Raw genomic sequence first — 19,526 nt, forward strand, 5'->3', positions numbered from 1 at the left:
AGAAATAATTAAGAGTTCCATTTTGGTTCTATGACTTTGAGACAATGTTAAAGTGGAGTAGAGGTGGACAGTCTAATCCATCTTTCATTTTCTAGGAGACTGTATTGCTCTATCGGTCTGACATATGGATGAATGGCTTTTCCCTGCCCAAGAATTCTCTGATTACACACACACACACACACACACACACACACGAGGGAAACAAAGAAATATGTGACAGTTTGAGATTCATGAGGATAACCCTACCTTGAAGAAGAGAATTTACATGTGAAAAATTCTAATGTTGATATTTTATGACGACACATCTTTGAAAAGAATCCATAGGAAAGAGCTACTTCCTCTGTCTGTAGAATTTTCCTAGCCTTTGCCCTTCAAGGAATTAGAAGTTGACGCTGATATTCCTAATGTCCGCTGGGGATACTATTTTCAATTTCTTAGATATTCTTTTTCTAAACACTAGGCCCGGTTTCAGGCTGTTACAGGTCACTGAACAGTTTGTAGGTAGATTCTTTCAGTGAAAGCCCACCTGGATGTCAGTGATTATTGTCTTGTTTTGGTTTCTCTGCATGTTCTTTAGTCTCCATGCCTGAAAATCAGTCTTTCTGGTGAGTTCTGTGAAAGACAAAAGGAAATGCAGGTAATAAGGCAAAAGTCTCTTTACTTGTCTACAGTTCATGACTGCAATGTTTAAGAAGATCACAGTGACAATAGGCAACAAAGAAAAGCAACAGGGATGGGATGCTCATTTCACAGACATGGGGAGTTCTGTTACATTTCTGCCTTCATCTGGATGTCGCCACTGGATTTAACGTTTTCTTTTTCTCTTATCCCAATAGGAATACTATGACAAAGGAGATTACATTATTAGAGAGGGCGAGGAAGGAAGTACCTTCTTCATTTTAGCAAAAGGAAAGGTAAATATGAATTAAAGCTTACTTAAAGTAAATCATGGAAGTCTTTTCACATTAGTTTGCCCTGCACCACAGCACTGGAAAGTCTCTGCATTGAACAGGTAAAGGAACTTCTGCTCAGAAGAGTTCCTTGGGGTTTGGTCTTAAGCCTTGGGTTTGGGGGCACAGGAGAGCTGTTCTGGGTTCTGGCTGAGACAGTAACTTCTTAGTGACCTTAGGCAGGTCCCTTGACTTTCATTGTGTTTAAAATGACTAGATTCTTTCTCAGATCCCTTTTGTCTGTGATTCTCAATCAAATCAATGATCCAGGATCAGGGCTGGAAATTTTTTCCATCCAGCAGGGGTGACAAGCAGCAGGTGGAGGAGAATGAACTTGTCAGTGGAGGACAGCAATGGCTGGGCATAAAGCTGTAGAGAGGGCTCAGAACTTCAGTTCATATACCATAGCTCAAGTTGGTTTGGGTGCTGATGAAAATTTTATGCTAGTATATGCAGTAGATTTTTCTCTTCACTTAAACTGTGAATGGATAACATGTTGCCGGTTGTTCCTATGTTGGCTCTTTACAATGTTGCTCAGAGATAAAAGGCATTTGTGAAATACTGAAAAAAAGAGTGAAACCTTGAGCAACTGCATCCATAACCTGTCCGGTTTTTACAAGTATTCTTTCTTCCATGGAAGTGTTTATCATCAGGCACTGCCCTTTGTAAACTGGTTGGTTGTCGAACCTTGAACTGGGCCCCCAGTGAAAGAAAAAAAAAAATAACAAAATGGTTTCAAACCTCAGAAACTCTTCAACACTCAGAACATTTTTTTTTTTTTATCATTCCTCTTCCACCTGGACCTGATGCTTTCAGAATTTCTAATCAACAGGAAGCAACCCTTGTGATTATGTTGAATTGGCATAAGACTAGCCACAAACAAGGAATATTGAAGTTTTTGTTTGGTTCTGCCGTGGGACTTCTTAAACCTTCCTGGGCCATGGATCACAGTGAGACACCCATGAAAGTTATGAACCTTCTCCATATCCACATTTTACATCTAGGTTTAGGGGGTAAAACAGAGGATTCAACAAATTAGTCATGGACACTAGATTCAGAATTCCTGACACTTAGCCTTATTCTTGATTAGTTTGTCAACTCTTTGGCTTTTTGCCATAATAAAAGTTCCCACAGGAACATTAGGATTTGCTTTGAATATTCCTAGGAAGGAATTGCTAGATTCACATAAAATTTTTTTAACTTTGGGAGGTGGGATTTGAATGGAGAATCTTTCTCTTACAGATGGGGAGTCATTTGGTCATGTTAAGTCACAGGATTTCTCAGTCCCTCCAAGTGAATTGCCTGTAGTAAGATCGTCCTAAGTGCCGCAAAGTTAGAGCAAAGGCTCTTCTATTTCCTTCTTTCAGTGAAGTTTATATAGATTTGGAGGGTCTGGTTGAATGAATACGTGCTCAGATTTTCTTTTTTTTCCCCTTCTCTTTATCTTTTTAATTGTTTAACATCATGTAGGTAAAAGTCACCCAGAGCACAGAGGGCCACGATCAGCCACAACTGATAAAAACACTGCAGAAAGGAGAATACTTTGGAGAAAAAGCCCTTATCAGGTGAATCCACAAAGTCTATACCATACTTAAATAATTCTTTTGTTGTTTTGCATGTGTAATTACTCATTCAGAGTTGTCAAATTGAGCTGCCAAATTAATGTCAGCAAATATCCAGGAATTAAGAAAAAAAATAAATTGAATTCTGAAAAAATTCATTCTCATGCAGGAAATAAGTACACTAACTGGACAGAAAAGAAATGGGAAAGGCTTAACTTTGCTAGTGAAAATAAAATTGGTATCCTATTAGAATCTTTAGTTTAAAAGAGAGTCACAGAGGGGCGCCTGGGTGGCTCAGTTGGTTAAGTGTCCGATTTTAGGCTCAGGTCGTGATCTCATGGTTTGTGAGTTTGAGCCCCATGTTGGGGTCTGTGCTGACAACTTGGAGCCTGGAACCTGCTTTGGATTCTGTGTCTTTGTCTCTCTGTGCGCTTCCCCTGCTCATGCTCTGTCTCTGTCTCTCTCAAAAATAAACATTAAAAAAAAGTTAAAAATTTAGTCAGAGAGATTAAAGACATGAGAATTACAATTTTTTTTAAAATGAATTTTTATATTTCCAGGGTTTGAAATGTTGCTGTTCCCCCTTTAAAAATTATCAAATAATAACTTTCCATGTTTTTTGTGCTTTTAAATTACTATGTTAAAAGCAATATTTTCTTAAGGATTTTTATCAGCTCATTTTGCAAGTTTTAGAAACAATCAAAATAGTGTGTAGGAAACTTCTACCTGACCCTTAGGTCTTTGGAAGTATGAGTTTATCTACTGTTGATCTAACTTATGGAAGAAATATTTATAAAGATAAATCAAATGTCTCAGGAGATGCTATGTACTTCCTGGAATTCAGAAAACAACTTCGAGTCTAAAAACACCACATTTTTTTTTTTAATTTTTTTTTTCAACGTTTATTTATTTTTGGAACAGAGAGAGACAGAGCATGAACGGGGGAGGGGCAGAGAGAGAGGGAGACACAGAATCGGAAACAGGCTCCAGGCTCTGAGCCATCAGCCCAGAGCCCGACACGGGGCTCGAACTCACGGACGGCGAGATCGTGACCTGGCTGAAGTCGGACGCTTAACCGACTGCGCCACCCAGGCGCCCCTAAAAACACCACATTTTAAAAAATATAAATCACTTTGTAAAAGATCAAACTAGAGTTTTGAGCAATACTGTTTGGAGTTACATATGTTTTTAAATGAATACTTGAAATTAGTTAAGACATCCCTTAAACTTTATATTATTCCTAAATGGTTATTTCAAATTTATGCTTATAGAAAATGAGTATTGGGGCGCCTGGGTGGCGCAGTCGGTTAAGCGTCCGACTTCAGCCAGGTCACGATCTCGCGGTCCGTGAGTTCGAGCCCCGCATCGGGCTCTGGGCTGATGGCTCAGAGCCTGGAGCCTGTTTCCGATTCTGTGTCTCCCTCTCTCTCTGCCCCTCCCCCGTTCATGCTCTGTCTCTCTCTGTCCCAAAAAAATAAATAAACGTTGAAAAAAAAATTAAAAAAAAAAATGAGTATTATTTCTGTTCATTTTCTTCCTTTTTAATTTTTGTCATGAAGTCCTAGTTCTGCTGATTTGTTTGTCATGATAATATTAAGTACAGAGCAAAGAAAACATGTTCATAAATTACTACAAGACAAATTTGATTATTTAAAAATTATAAAGCTCTTATTTTCAAAGGAAAAACACATAAACTTAGTAAGTTAAATTATGACTACTTTGTAAACATTTTAAAAATGGAATTTAAATGCAAGTTAAACTTTTTCTTTCTCGTTTTCTAGCTAGTAGTTAACTTGTTTCAATAACATGGAAATTGTCCTTTGTAAATTTTTTTTGTTTGTGACTAAATACAGATACATTCATGTAATATAATTATGTAATTTTATTATTCAAAACTTCAGTGTATTTGTTTTTAACATTACTAGATTACTTTTTTCATACCTCCCAGTCTAACAATTAAAGTTTGAAAGTGCAGAGAACTTTATAAATGTACTACAGAGTCAAAATAGCTGTTGAAAGGAAGTATATTGTCTGATTTTGCCGGATCTGCAATGATTTACTCTATGTCACAGCTAGCCAATTACAGTGTTTTCCACTGAGAAACATGGGAATTCATATTTACTACAGATACCCAACTCTCTAGGCATTTGAAAGCATAAAGCTAAATTCAGTGAACAGGAGCACTGAATACAAATGCTTCTACATTTTTGTGCATTTTTATGCTATCAGTTTTTAGGGCCACTGACTGTGACTCTATATTCCTTATATTCTGTATATTTCCATGACTTGACATTAAATAGTCCCAGGAGTTCTTTCAGCATTTTATGTACAACAGTAAATCCATGGCACTTACACAGTTATTATGAAAGAAACATGTGTATTTATAAACACCTAATATTTACGAAGTGTTTGCAGAGAATATTCCTAGTCAGTCTTGACACTCACAAGTGAAAGGGAGGATGGATTCTGATGTGGGGCTGGATGCAGGGCTGGAACTCATGAACCCTGAGATCATGACCTGAGCCGAAATGAAGAGTTGGACACTCAACCAACTGAGCCACTGGTTGCCCCTGGGTTTTATTCTTGATTGGCTTTTTTATTGTATATTGATTACTTGAATGTTTTTCCAATAAATTTGTTTGATTAGTTAATTTCAGGTTTTGGCTGCTTATTAATTAGCAATTCCCATTTGATCAGAGGAGAGTTATTTTATTTTGCTGACACAAAGCACAGAATGAGATTCCATATGCATTTGTAGTCACCAATTCCTCTCTATTCCTGGTGCAATTTGCCTTCTCTGAATTCCTTATTGAGATAACCTTTATTGGGACACATTTCAAATCCTTTTTTGGAAAGGGGTGGAGTATGTTATGATTAAAAAAAAGCAGTCTTTGGAAGGTTTAAATGATGGTGTTTCATAAAAAAAGTAGCAGATCCTCTAATAAAAATGGATGTGTAATTTCTAACCGTAGAAAATTGACTTTCCTGGTTTTGTCTGCAGTGAGGATGTCAGATCAGCTAACATCATTGCCGAAGAAAATGATGTCGCGTGCCTGGTTATAGATCGAGAGTGAGTATGCGGATACTGTCTGGGAAGGCAGGCTATTGCCACCTTTGAAGACTTGGCCTTCTGTTACTCCGAGAGCCCATCTGTCTTCTCATTCATCAGCACTTAGAAATGCTGGCCAATCCTCAGCTGCGAGTATATTCTATTAAAATTCATGGGGAGGAACTGGGCCTTCTGATCTGAATCTGTCTGTGGCAGTGGCAGATGCTGGCAGGCTAAATATTTTGTGTGCAAAGTTTGTACATAAATATCAGCAATAGACCGATTTAAATTCTGCATCTTCCAGAGAAATAAGCTTATTAGTACTCTTATAGATTTTCTCCCATACGATATAGTGAACCATTCCATAATTTATTTCTAAAATGCTGTAAGCAGTCAAAAAAATTTTTTTGAACAAAACCTCTGTCTCGGACATGATGTAAAATACTCATTATTAGCTATACATATATTTCCAGAGAAGGTTTAATTTAACATTTGCAGTAACTTGCAAGTGACGGGTGTTAATATTAATTTCTAAATGTCTCAGGTTATTTTTCAGAAAAAAAGTCTTACTTTGTGTCCTTCACTCACTTCAGATCATATTTGAATCTGGCCCCTTGGATCTCTCACTAATGAGTTGAATATTGATCAGTTATCCAGATATCATAAAAGGAAATGCAAATATACCAAAGCTAGGCCGTTGTCTAAGAAAACTCATAGTAAAGGGCACCTGGGTGGCTCAGTCGGTTGGGCGACAGACTTTGGCTTAAGTCATGATCTCCCAGTTTGTGGGTTCGAGCCCCACATCGGGCTCTGTGCTGACAGCTCAGAGCCTGGAGTCTGCTTCCAATTCTGTGTATCCTCTCTCTCTGCCCCACCCCATTCTTGCTTAGTATCTCTCTCTCTCTCTCTCTCTCAAAAATAAATAAACATAAAAGAAATTAAAAAAAAGAAAACTCATAGTAAAGTCAAAGAAATAGGGTATACCCATATGAAATATTAGCAAAAAATAGTAAAATGAAGAGGTATCCCAAGGGAGTGTGTAGTTGATTGAACATAACATTCATTGAATCAGGGGTTTAGAACCATAATGAACTTTAGAACACTTTTTAAGATGTTTATTTATTTTTGAGAGAGAGAGAGAGAGAGAGAGCAAGGGAGGGGCAGGGAGGGAAGGAGACGGAGGTCCCCAAGTGGGCTCTGTGCTGAAAGCTGAGAGCCTGATGCGGGGCTCGAACTCACAAAACCGTGAGATCATGACCTGAGACATAGCAGACACTTAACTGACGGAGCCACCCCGGCGCCCCAGAACTTTAGAACATTTAAAAAATCTTTTTATTGTGGAAAATTTCGCACGTATTAAAAAGCAGACAGGATGGTATTATGAACCCCATAATGCAAGTCCAGAAATTATCAATTAATGACTTATCTGGATCCCTTTGCCACCCTCTCTCTGCCTTCTCCATACTATTTTCAAACAAATTGCCAACATAAAATGATTTCATCTATAAATTTTAGCAGCATTTCTAAAGGATAAATGTTATTTATAAGGCATGACCACAATAACATTAACATACCTAAAAAGTTAGCAATATTCCTTTTTTATTTATTATTTTTAAATGAGGCATAATCAACACATATTTAGGTGTACAACATAGTGCTTGAATATATGTATATATTGCAAAATGACCACCACAGTAAGTCTAGTTAACATCCATCACCACAGATAGAACAATAATCCTTAATATCACTGAATTATTTTAATCTCTGTTTTATGGATAAGAAAAGAAGTCCCAGATCGGTAAAGGGTTGCCCCAGTGATGCTGTCCTGTGTTGGACCAGGAGCTACTGACCGGGTGTCCTGACTTCCTTTCAGAGTTCTTTCCACTGTGCCATTTGGCTCCCATAGCATGTATTCAGAAAGAGGGGAAATCACGACGTGGTAAAGTGGGCAAGGTTTAATTTTGTTAAGTGTGGACATGGGGCTTAAAAATTAATAGGCAAATAGGAAATATAGAAGTCACTCCAGGTGAAGTAAAACTTAGAAACGAAGGCATAGGGCTAGAAAGTGCACAATAGGTTCAGATAAAGGTAATCTTTGGATGCCAGGTCAGAAATGGAAAATACATGAGTATGGTCCTGATAATGCATTGTTTCGTATATGAGTTCATTAAAAATATATGCATGCACTGAATAGCATTAGCTGTGTGGTAGAGTCTTATAAATTGCTCTGAAATGCTAGGACTAAAAATACGAGAGAAAGGAAGAATTCCTTTCCTTTTTCTTCATTGTAATCACACAAGCAAATGTTTATACAATGTCTCATATATTCATAATCCCTGAAAAGGATGCAGTTATTTTATAGAGTTAATATATTATTTGGAAGTTTATAATTTTAAAATGTTCAGCTTACATGTGTAAGATTCTCTAATAAACAAAGTATTGTATTAGGCTCGATGAGACTTAAAAAGTTACATCCATTTCTTCTATCAGTGAGAGAAGCTGAGTATCAGCTGTAACTGGGTTGACCTACATCCTGGATTTCCTGGACAGTTCTGGTTGGCCCAGCGTATTTGTTATTGGCACCACCTTTCAGTCAGAAAAGTATTCAGTCTGAATCGAAAATGATACGATCCTGGTAGCTATGACTAGTAGACTAAGTTAAGATCCCATGATAATTATCCCATAGTACCTTATCTACACTTATATCATCATTCACATTTCATTGAATTGCTTTATTTAACATCTGTCATCTCACTGTTCTATAAACTTCATGAGTCCGGAAACACTGACTTGTTCACTGCTGTTGCAGTGCCAGCAAATGACATAGTCCTTGGCAGACGGCAAGTGCTCCACATGTTGGCTGAATAAAGGACACCATCCTTGCAATGAAATATAGTGACTGAAAGCCTTTGGCTCTTTATTTCTTCTTTCCTAATGCGTTCTTTCAAAAATGCTTTGAATGAATACACTGCAAGGAGGAGAGTTCAAGTTTTCCTATTTTTAGGTATCATGAAATGTGCGAAATGGCAGTATCTCTAAATACGTGGAAAGTGTTATTTGTGACATCTTCATCGTTCTTTGGTTGTTGGGAAAGATCTCAAGGAGCTGGTTATGTCAGAATGAACCATCAGTACCATCAAAATGATTATAGGCTGTTTGTCACAGCTAGAATGTTGTAGCTGTTTACATTTACTTTAACTCTAAGTTGTGGAGAATTTCTCGGAGCCTGTGACACCAGTATCAACTATCTTTAAAAAAACGAGATTTGTTTACGATACTTTAATTAGTTTAACAGCAAGCAAAATAATGGTGATGTATAGAATAAATAAAAGCAAAACAAAGTGAGGTGCCTGGGTGGCTCGGTCGGTTGAATGTCTGACTTCGGCTCAGGTTGTGACATCATGAACCACGAGATTGAGCCCTGCATCAGGTTCTGTGCTGACAGCTCAGAGCCTGGAGCCTGCCTCAGATTCTGTGTCTCCCTCTCTCTGCCCCTCCCCTGCTCACGCTCTGTCTCTCTCTCTCTCTCTCTCTCTCTCTCAAGAGTAAACATTATTTTTTTTTTTTAAAAAGCAAAACAAAGTACAAGAAGTATTTCCCTTTTGCTTGCAAATTTCACCCGTTGGATATTTGAAATTTCGTGGCAGTGCTCTTTGTTTCTCACTATTCTATCAGTCCATGGAGCAGGATAGAAAAGAGTGGAGGGTAGATCTGAAAAGAAAAATGGAAAATACCAGCACAGTATATAAGATATACTTAATCATGTGAATGTATATTGGGGTCAGTTCAACATGGGGAGAGGTCTTGAGGGCTAGGAAAGCAATAAATGGCAACAGTACAGTAATGAGATGGCTCTGGTTTATTAGTTTTAGTTGTTTTGAGGTAAATTTTCATTCCTTTCATTTTTTATGCCCAAGTGCTTAAGATTTACCAAGAAGATTAAAGCGTAGTTTCTAGAAGGATACTATATTGCAGTAGTTAAGAGAAGCACCCTAAAAAGTCACAAATCAAGGTAGATTGTCGAGTGTAAGGGCGGAGAAACATTGAAAAGATAATCGAGAAAATATATTTCACTGGTGAGGAAGGGGATTCTTTATTTTTCACGTGCAGTGCTTTGTATGAGTTCCCGCAGACAGTTTGGTGGGGATGGGGAAAGTAGATGGGGCAAGGTCAAGTCTGATCTGTGAAGGGCGAGAGAGGGCAAGGGAAGATATTGGTGGGGCCTCAGAAAACTACCAAGATAAAGTAAAACATGTAGATTTAATTATGAAGGAATGTGAAATGAGGAGCATTATCGAGGGAAAAGAAAAGATAAATTTTTTCCTTGACTTTTAAAATAAATAGCTTAATTTGATGAAGCAAAGTTAGGAAAATCTGCAATCCATGTAACCTGTTGACTCAGTAAACAGATTATGTAGACTACTTCCTGTCCACTGTCCTCTGGGGGGAAAAAAAATTGCTGGTAAACCTGAACCACAAGACAGAAAACTCCAGAAATGTTTTCTCTTTTCTTTGTTTTCATAAACTCACAGGATAAATTATATAACTTCTCCATTTATGGCAACTTTAATGTAATATAAATTATTGAAATTATTGAGAAACCATTTACAAAGCCATGAATAACCATACAAATGGTCTTTTATGAGCTTGAGAAAATGTCAGGTTACAATCGTAACTGTTTATTTTATTCACTTAGGACATTCAACCAAACAGTCGGGACTTTTGAAGAACTCCAAAAATACCTTGAAGGGTATGTGGCAAACCTAAACCGTGATGATGAGAAAAGACATGCAAAGTAAGTGGAGGAACGTTTTCCGAAGCCTCATAGGACTTCCAGCAGTAGATGAAAGAGCACAGGAGTGTGATTCGCCATGTACTAATAACTCTCTGTGTGCCATCACTAGAAAATTTGGGGGAGTTCTTTTAAATTGATCTTCTACAAAGAGGATGCTACTTACCACTACTAGTGTAGATATTATTTTAGTCTGCAAGTAGTCAGCTTTGAGTAGTAATGTTAGGGAGACATTTCCTGATAGGCGGCCTTGGGATGGGATTCTATGTCTGATGACTTAGCTCAAAAGGAGATGAATTCAGAAATGGAAATGGAAACCACACAAGAATGCCAACGAACTAGTGTAAGCCATTCATTCTGATTCCAGGTAGACAGCTGGGGTAGCATCAGAATTATTTCAGAATAGAAGGGAGTTATTGCCCAGGGGTGTGTGTGTGTGTGTGTGTGTGTGTGCTGGAAGGAGTTGGGTAATAATAATAGTAATAATAACAATAATAATGATATGGTAATATTGGTGAAGAATTTTGTGCTTAATAGAAAAACTACTTTGTAAAATTAAAATTTGAAAATCCTTTACATTTTATAGAGTAAATACTTAAGAATATATTCACTTAAGAAGCTGGAGTCAAAAGTTATAGAAAACTAACATTTGAAGTAAATGAGAACATTTAATCAGAACCTCAGAATTTTTTTGCTATGTGGTTTTTTTTGTTTCTGTTTTTGTTTTGTTTTGTTTTTGTTTGTTTTCTTCTGGCAAGGAATGTTTTTGCAGTTTTTATGTCAAAGGCCTTTTGCAGTAAGAACAATTTATGAATATATAATCCAGAGCAGTAAACCTTAATTAAAAGAGAAAAATGAGTATTTCCAAATAATGATACTTAGCTACAAAGTAGGGAATGTATTTTTCATGTTTGACTAAGCAGTTATTCTGGTTCATCCATGGAAAGCTTCGAAACCTGACAAAAATAGCAAAACACAGCAAAGATTCTCAGCGTGGCGTTCTCCTGTATGTGTAGCAAAGGAATGGCTCACTGGTTTTATTTCCTCTCATTGATTCTTCAGAAACAACAACAACAACAACAACAACAACAACAACAACAACAACAGATTTATTGAGATATACTTTAAATACTACACAATTCAGCTCTTTTTACCTCTCATTGATTCAGTTTGACATTTGTCTATTAATGTGTGTGTGTGTGTGTGCGTGTGCAAGTTTTTCGTTTGTATGTTCTATTGTTTTTCTCCCCAGACATAACTGAATCTGATCCTCTACAAGTTGAGAGCTTTTGTAGCAAGCATGGGTAGTAATTACTGGCAGAAATAATACTATTGTTAAGAGTGGGATTTAGGTGTGGCATGACCTTGGCCTGACTAAAGGAGTGTATGCAAAGTTTCGCTTTTCTTATGCAGGAGATCCATGTCTAACTGGAAGCTGTCCAAAGCACTCTCTCTGGAGATGATTCAGCTGAAGGAGAAGGTGGCCAGATTTTCCTCATCATCCCCATTCCAGAACCTTGAGATTATTGCAACACTGGGCGTTGGTGGGTTCGGAAGAGTTGAGCTTGTAAGGGGTTTACGTTTCAAGCATCTGAGAGAAGCCTTTTGACTTTTTTTGTTTTATATTCCAGGGTATCTTGGAGGAATATATGAATTGTTTTGCTATCTTAAATGTTGCTTTGAGCTGAAATTGAGAAAGTAACTTTTCACTCTGTGTGTTGTATAGTAGCAGGTCTGTGCTAATAAGTAACTTGTAATCATATAGGTCGTATTTCAAGCTTCTTGCATCACATCCTTTTGTGATTTTTTTTCTTGATTATAATTTTTGGAGAATGTACCAAGTAAGCATTCCCAAAGGCTATAAAACATTAAAAATGTATTTTCTAACAGCAAAATGTACACACACACACACACACACACACACACACACTTATGACCCGTTAACTATATACTAAAGAAAAGAAGAATGTGTCCAGGGGAAGTTCTATAGAAATAAAATCTTTAATATTATAGTTTACACAACTCTACCGCCATGTCTGTATTTGGCTTTCATTATCTTATTTTGGGATTGCTCAAGATTTTCCATCAGAAAAGAAGAAAAGAAGATGAATTTAAAGAAATATTTAAAGAGCAGCCTTCTGTAGTGGTGATCAGGACACCTGGGAACTTATCCTGATTTGGGCTATATTTTCCACATCACCACCTCTCTGAGCTTTATAACTGGCTTCCAAGGAGTAACAGAGTGGTATTGTCAGATCAAGTGCTCTGAGGAAACTGTAGAATGGAGATCTGTGACCTTATTGGGTACAGATGGCTCTGAACCCTTGGCAATTACCAAGTCCTTCTTCGTCCAGCAGATTTTTCACGATTCACTGTACATTAACCTCCCGGAACCAGGCTGACACCTTCATCTGCTGGATGGCCCTAGACATGAGCAGATCTGAAATGCTGCCAGGAGACCTGGATAGTACACTTCATACCCAGTCAGTACTTCCTCTCTGATGGGTGAGGGGGAAAGAAACTATTTCTTAATAAGCCAAAGAATATTTGGCTTTTTTTTTTTATGCCATATGGAGAGACAAGGGCACTATCCATCTGCAGTGGTATTTTTCACCGAAGATCCTGGCAAAAGGATTGAGTTAACAATCCTGAGATCTGTTTTTTTTTTTAATATAGTTAGATGATAATAATTGAAACAATAATTCCAATAATTGAATAACCCAGTAACAAGCAATAGTTGAAACAATAATTCCATCACTGATTTAAAAGTCCTAGGCAGCACCAGTGGCAAATGTGTGCAAAGTATGGGGTGCAGCCATTTCTGTGCAGTTTCGTTTCTTGTCAAATATAGTCTGCTTATGGAGTCTTAAGCCTATCTGAATAAACATCTCTTAAATTTTTTTTATTTCCTTTCAAGGGAAAATTTTGTTTGTCCATCTAAAGCAGCAGGCTTCAAAAGAACTCCCTGCACCGATGGAAATGTTCTATCCCTCTGCTATCCGGAGGGTAGTGACTAGCTGGATGTGGCTGGCAAGCTTTTGAAATGTGCCTAGTGCAACTGAGGAACTGGATTTCTAGTTTTAATTAATTTTACATTAAATAACCCCATGCGACTACTTGCTGTTGTACTGGATAGCACAGATACGGGTTTTGATTGAATACGTTTTGTTTGGAAAATCAAAGAAGTGAATCTTCAGACAGAACAATTCTTGGCAGTTCTGGTCAACGTTTTTTAGATCACACACTCAAAAGTGAATAGATTTCTAACCATTAAATCTAAGTAGAGGGTTTTTTTTTTTTTTCTTGTGTTAATGCAAAGATTTTAGGACCATGTTCCAGATACGTGAACTCTTCTGGAAATTACAATGAAAGGGAAGGGTGTACACCTGAATAAAACTTAGTGCCCCGAGGGATGAGTGGTTGAAAGGTCACATACCATTTAAATATGAAAGAATTTTAACTCTCACTGGTTACTGTTGTTTTATATAGACGTTACAAATCTTTCCTAGGAAGTTAGTTTTGACGGATCTTTCTCTTCTTACTTAGGTTAAAGTGAAAAATGAGAATGTGGCTTTTGCTATGAAGTGTATAAGGAAGAAGCACATCGTTGACACTAAGCAACAGGAACACGTTTACTCAGAAAAGAGGATTCTAGAAGAGTTGTGTTCTCCCTTCATCGTGAAGTAAGTGAGCATTTGGCCCCCAGAATTTGGACTGTAGGCTCTTTTGAATGTTTTCATGCAAGAGAACAGAAGAGGGAGAGAAGACCCCACTCTGAATTCTCCATCCCTGTCACAGCAACAACACACAAAATGTTAAAACTTTGAGGTTTGGAGTCAGGAGTTTGGATTTTTTTATTCTTAAGTAAATCTCAGGAAAATTTGTGTGTGTGTGTGTGTGTGTGTGAATATAAAATTATTGTGGAGTAATTTCAACTGATTATTTAATCCATACCTACGGCAGAACTTAGGAAGCAAAGAATTCACATGAAGCCCTCAGAGGACATGCTGTTGGTGAATTTCTGCAAGAGGTGGCATTTGGGCAAATGGAGGCTGCCAGTGAGCAACAGAGTGCAGTCCTAGCAATGCCTAGATGCTGAAAGATCCATGTCCTAATAGTCACTGTTCTTTCTGTGGTTATGCCCAGAGTTTAGAAGAGATATGTTATTCTAGACCACAGCTCTCTTTACTTGTGATTCATCAGTTGATGGTGTAGGCCAGTGAAGACATTTATTTTCATACATGTCCTGACCTCAGAGTGTAGCTTTAGTGATTCCTGGGTGATAGAAAGTGCCCCTATAACGAATAGAATTTATGTCTTTTGATCAAATGTCTTGAGAGAATCTTCCTGCCTACCCGTATTCCCACACCCATTTTCTTTCAAGACAAAAAGGTTTGAACCCAGGCAATGCTGGCAATAGAGTCATCCAATTATTTTTTATGTTAACTATGTTTCCAGAATGCCCCCCCCCCTTTGATCAATAATTCATTAACAAACTATCGTGAACAGCTTTGGGGCATGGATTGGATTTTATTCCTGTTCTCATTTCTAGCTCTTTGCAGAATGCCTGGCATATAGTAGGGCAATAATAACATAATAATCAATGTTAATAACACTTATTCAGAAATTAACATGTGCTAGACACTCTTCTTAGCAAACTATGTGGTTATATATATATATATATCTCACATATATAATATGTGATATATATATTTAAAATATTTTTATTTATTTTATATATTATGTATGCAGATATATAACCTACATTAAATTAATGTATAATTAATTTATAATCAAATGAATACACATATATTCATCTGACCTTTATGATATGAGGTAAACGTAATGGTTGTCCTCAAGAGCAATAAGAAAGCTGGGTTGCACAACTAATAAATGGTGGGCCAGGGATTCAGACCTAGGCATCTTGGATCCAGAGCCAACACTGAACCACTTTATTAGATTGCTTCTGCTGTCTGCACATGATCTGGCCACTAAGCCTTCACCCACTATTGAAATATGGCACCCTACCCAGGTCCCACATCGGGATTGAGGCTGTCGTTCCTACACCGTCTGGGAGTGTCGCCAACTGAGGACTCTAGCTCTATCTCAGTCCTTTCCTGGCCATTGCTTTAAGGTAGAGAGAGCCACCTTGCCCAAGATTCTACTCTGTCTCCAGATACATCCTGCATCCAATAATGGCAGAGCTCCTTGAGGCTGAGGCTTTTGTTGAAATAAGAAACTAGAATAGCCCAAGTCTCCTGCTGCCCAAGTGTGTCTTATTCCTCCCCCGTGGATGTTGTTCCCAAGTACACTTCCCACTAAACTTACTGCTTGCAGGTCTCTGCCTCACAGTCTAGTTTTTAAGACCAACCAGAGGACATAAGAGACATAAGACATGGGCATGAAGGCAGCTCATAAGGAGACATATGCAGTGGTTTCTGGGCTTCTGGAGAAAAGACAGACTGTATTTGGTAGGTGGGATGATGAGCTTGGTCTTGAGGAAGGGATAACACTATTGCAGTGAAACTGAGATGAAGAAGGTTACTCTGTGTGGAGAGGGAGGGCAGTCTGAAGAAAGGGGTTAACATGTGCAAAACAACACAGGAAGAAAGATCAAGGAGGATTTGGAGGGAAGTCCTATGTAGCTGTAGGATGTTTGGAATGAGATGAGCACCAGTGTTCTAAATGTTATTGGTGATGTTCTTAAGCAACTTTAAAAAGCTTTCAAAAATAGATTTTTAACGATAACCATGTTTTTATGTGTCTTCACAGATTATATCGTACTTTCAAGGACAATAAGTATGTGTACATGCTTCTGGAGGCCTGCTTAGGTGGGGAGCTGTGGAGTATATTAAGGGACAGGTAATGGAAAAGGATTATAAACAATAACCTGTGTTCTCACATCTGATCTAAGGGATGATCTTTTATTCATGATCTACATCTGATCTACTTTATTCATGATCATTTAAAGAGATAGAAAGTCATTACGAAATGGTTCTAAGAAAATATTATGACTTGATAAAATAGTAGTGGGGGTATTTTCTTAGCTAACATTATAATTATGCAATAGACACCCTGTAAGGCAGTCACTGTCATTTCCATATTAGGGATCGAAGAATCCCAGGCTTCAACAGGGTGTGAACTCTCCACAATCACATGGTTAGTGTGAGGCAGGGTGGCTATAAGCCGAAATGTTACTGATTCTGAATCTCTCCCAGGGAAATGAAGAAAGGGGGTGGGGAATGTGAAGCCCCCACTGAAAAGCAGAGTAAGACTCCTGCGAAGATTCAGTTTTACAGAAGGGGTGATTCCTACATAATTGAAACCACACATATTTATTGAGTACCACCAATGGGGCAAGGCTCCATTGTGGGCAGTGTGGACATTTTCTAGACAATGTAGACTTTTCTAACCAGAAGGATAAAAACTATAAACTTTTCTCCAATAAAGTTTAGATTTTATTTGGGGAGATAACATAATGCGAAGTTTTAAAACGTTCCATTATTGCTTTTAAAGTTTATGTATTAATTTTGAGAGAGACAGCACATACACGCATGCACAGGCAGGAGGGGGGCAGAGAGAGAGGGAGAGAAAATATCCCAAGCAGGCTCTGCACTGCCAGCACAGAGCCTGACGTGGGGCTCGATCTCGCAAACCGCAAGATCAGGACCCAAGCCGAGATCAAGAGTCTGAGGCTTAACTGACTGTGCCACCCAGGTGCCCCAAAACATTTTATTATTTAGTGTGTACACTACATATGACAGAAGAGTTGGCAATTTGTAATTAAATGCCAAATGAGTGTTGACGATTGTAAGCTCAGAGAGGAAAGATATAAAAATGTGATGACAAAGGAAAGACTGGAACTAAATTCTAAAGGTGAACAAAATTTGGGAAGGCAGAGGGGAAGGAAAACCAATGTAAAATACGACAGGAAGGTAGAAATAGAATTATGTCTCTTTGTGGGTAATTTGGAGCAGAATTATCCCAGCAAAAGGGGATGAGAAGGTAGTTTGCATGAGATTGTGGAGGTTAATTCCAGGCCACACATTTGGACAGGTATTACTTGGGCCTGTGGGTCTTAACTCTGGCTTCTTGTTACAATCAAGTGGAGAGCTTTACAAAGTCACAATGCTGGGCCTTACTGCCAGAGGTTATGATTTGCTTCATCTTGGATGGAGTCCAGTAAATGATTTTTAACTGTCTCTCAGGCAATTCTAATGTGCATTCATAGTGGAGAATTACAGACCTAGGTAATAGGAGACCTTTGAGTATCTGAGAAGAGATAGATGTGTTTGTGTTAGGAACATATTTTTGGATGGATCCCAATGGGGAAAACCTGGAAGGGTGCAAAGACTTGTGCATGATACCTACAAAAACATTTGCGTCCTCCATCATTGCTTCCACAGGCAAATCTGCTTAGAAAGGGGAGTTGTTACTATCTGTTAGGCACTGTGTCTGATTCTCAAAACAAACCGTGTTAAGTAGTAAACCCATTTGACAGAAAGGGACCTGAAGCTAGGACAGTCACACAACTTGCCTGAGGACATGGTGATGGAACACGCAGGAGTCAAAACCAGTTTCTCTTATTCCAAAGCCACACCCTTCTCTTACTGCGTGCAGCAAATCACTGACACATTTTAATAACTAAGTATGTAAACCCATGTATAGTGCTGCCACAGGGCAACTCTAATATCACTGAGCTACACTAAACAGGAAAGAGTTACGACCCTATTTCTACATGGGTTATTGTTACATGCTATACCAACAGGAAATGAAAATGATCACTTGAGTTATTTTTAAGTCAAGCAATAAATTACAGAAATCTGCTTTAAGCTGCCCGTTAAAGTAGTTGCATTTTCTCCAGAGTTTGTCAGAAATGTCTAAAAAAGGCTAATTTTTCTTACGTTTCTATTTTGTATGTTCATATATGATTACCAGAATGGTGTTTGGTTGTAGACACTTTAATTTTAACTAAGTACTTCTCGCTTGCACCAAGTATCCCCCTAAATTTCTTTAGTGTAATTCATTGGTGGTACAAAATGCTATTCAGTGTTGATACCCTACAAAGCATTCATGTTGTATACATTTACCAAAGCAATAATTGACAGGTAGAATAGATAATATGTGTGTCTAGAGCATTAAGAGGGAAAATGATTTCATTGCAGAGGCAGTTTTGATGAGCCCACCTCCAAGTTCTGCGTGGCTTGTGTGACAGAAGCATTTGATTACCTGCACCGACTAGGTATTATCTACAGAGACCTGAAACCAGAAAACTTAATTCTAGATGCTGAGGGTTATCTTAAATTGGTAAGACAAATTCTGTAACTTACAGTATCATAAGAGCTATTTTCTAAAAACAGAGTTGTGTCATAATTGCAAATTTGTTTATATTTTGGTACACTGGCTATTTTTACCATGGGGGATATGCCCTGTGGCATTGGCACCATTAACACAGAGAGAAGTGTTACGAGTACATTCTTTTTGGCTTAGAAATTTTATATTTCAACCATATTTGTGATTGCTACAAAGGATTCACTTAATAGAATGCCTATAAATTGGATTCTGTTAATATTTTTGTTTAATAAATTGAAGTAGGTTTTAATACATTCCTGCTATATATATAGGGACTGGTTCTAAGGAATAAGGAAAGAAAATGATTGTCTTTCTTCTGTCCCAAGATAGCCACTGACTGTGTAGGGAGAAAAGATACACATATGAGAGGCTTTTTTTTTTTTTTTTTTTTAATCTTTCTAGGTGATTCTAAAGTACAACCAGGACTGAGAATCATGACACTAGACTCTAGGCTTCTTAAGAACAGAGACTTTCCTTGATATCTATCTTTATAATCTCTAATGCCTCACATGAATCCCCTGGCAGATCACACTACAAAAAAAAAAAAAAAAAAAAAAAAAAAAAAGTGCTACCAATCACATAAACTGCTTTCAGTGTGAAACTATAAGAGAACTGGGCAGTCATAAGTGAGGAGAAACCAGGGCACTTCGGACCTCAGGAGGGAACCCCATCAGGATGGGGAGCCCAGGCTGAGTTTTCCTGAGTTTATTTTGTCAGTTTGTCGGGAACATTAAACCATCTCTGAATGTAACATTTACAAAGATACTAAAAGTTTCTCACATCAAAACTTTTATATATGGAAATAATAGCTACCATTTTAT

General features: G+C 37.8%; 1 protein-coding gene across 5 annotated transcripts in view; it reads left to right on the forward strand.

Annotated features, from left to right (window-relative positions):
- The window catches only part of PRKG2 (protein kinase cGMP-dependent 2), a 105,416-nt gene that overhangs the window by 50,570 nt on the left and 35,320 nt on the right, over positions 1 to 19,526 (forward strand). For 3 of the 5 annotated variants that reach the window (XM_045473609.1, XM_045473608.1, XM_045473611.1), the window contains 8 exons: positions 837 to 914; positions 2,421 to 2,515; positions 5,514 to 5,582; positions 10,258 to 10,356; positions 11,767 to 11,920; positions 13,900 to 14,036; positions 16,126 to 16,215; positions 18,519 to 18,660. In XM_045473609.1, the coding sequence (XP_045329565.1) occupies positions 837 to 914; positions 2,421 to 2,515; positions 5,514 to 5,582; positions 10,258 to 10,356; positions 11,767 to 11,920; positions 13,900 to 14,036; positions 16,126 to 16,215; positions 18,519 to 18,660 (864 nt within the window). Of the gene's footprint in view, positions 1 to 836; positions 915 to 2,420; positions 2,516 to 5,513; positions 5,583 to 10,257; positions 10,357 to 11,766; positions 11,921 to 13,899; positions 14,037 to 16,125; positions 16,216 to 18,518; positions 18,661 to 19,526 lie in introns of those variants that run through there. The other 2 variants (XM_045473610.1, XM_045473612.1) reach the window with 2 other exon arrangements.

Source organism: Leopardus geoffroyi, chromosome B1 (genome assembly GCF_018350155.1).
Source record: "Leopardus geoffroyi isolate Oge1 chromosome B1, O.geoffroyi_Oge1_pat1.0, whole genome shotgun sequence".
Classification (NCBI taxonomy): Eukaryota; Metazoa; Chordata; class Mammalia; order Carnivora; family Felidae; genus Leopardus; species Leopardus geoffroyi.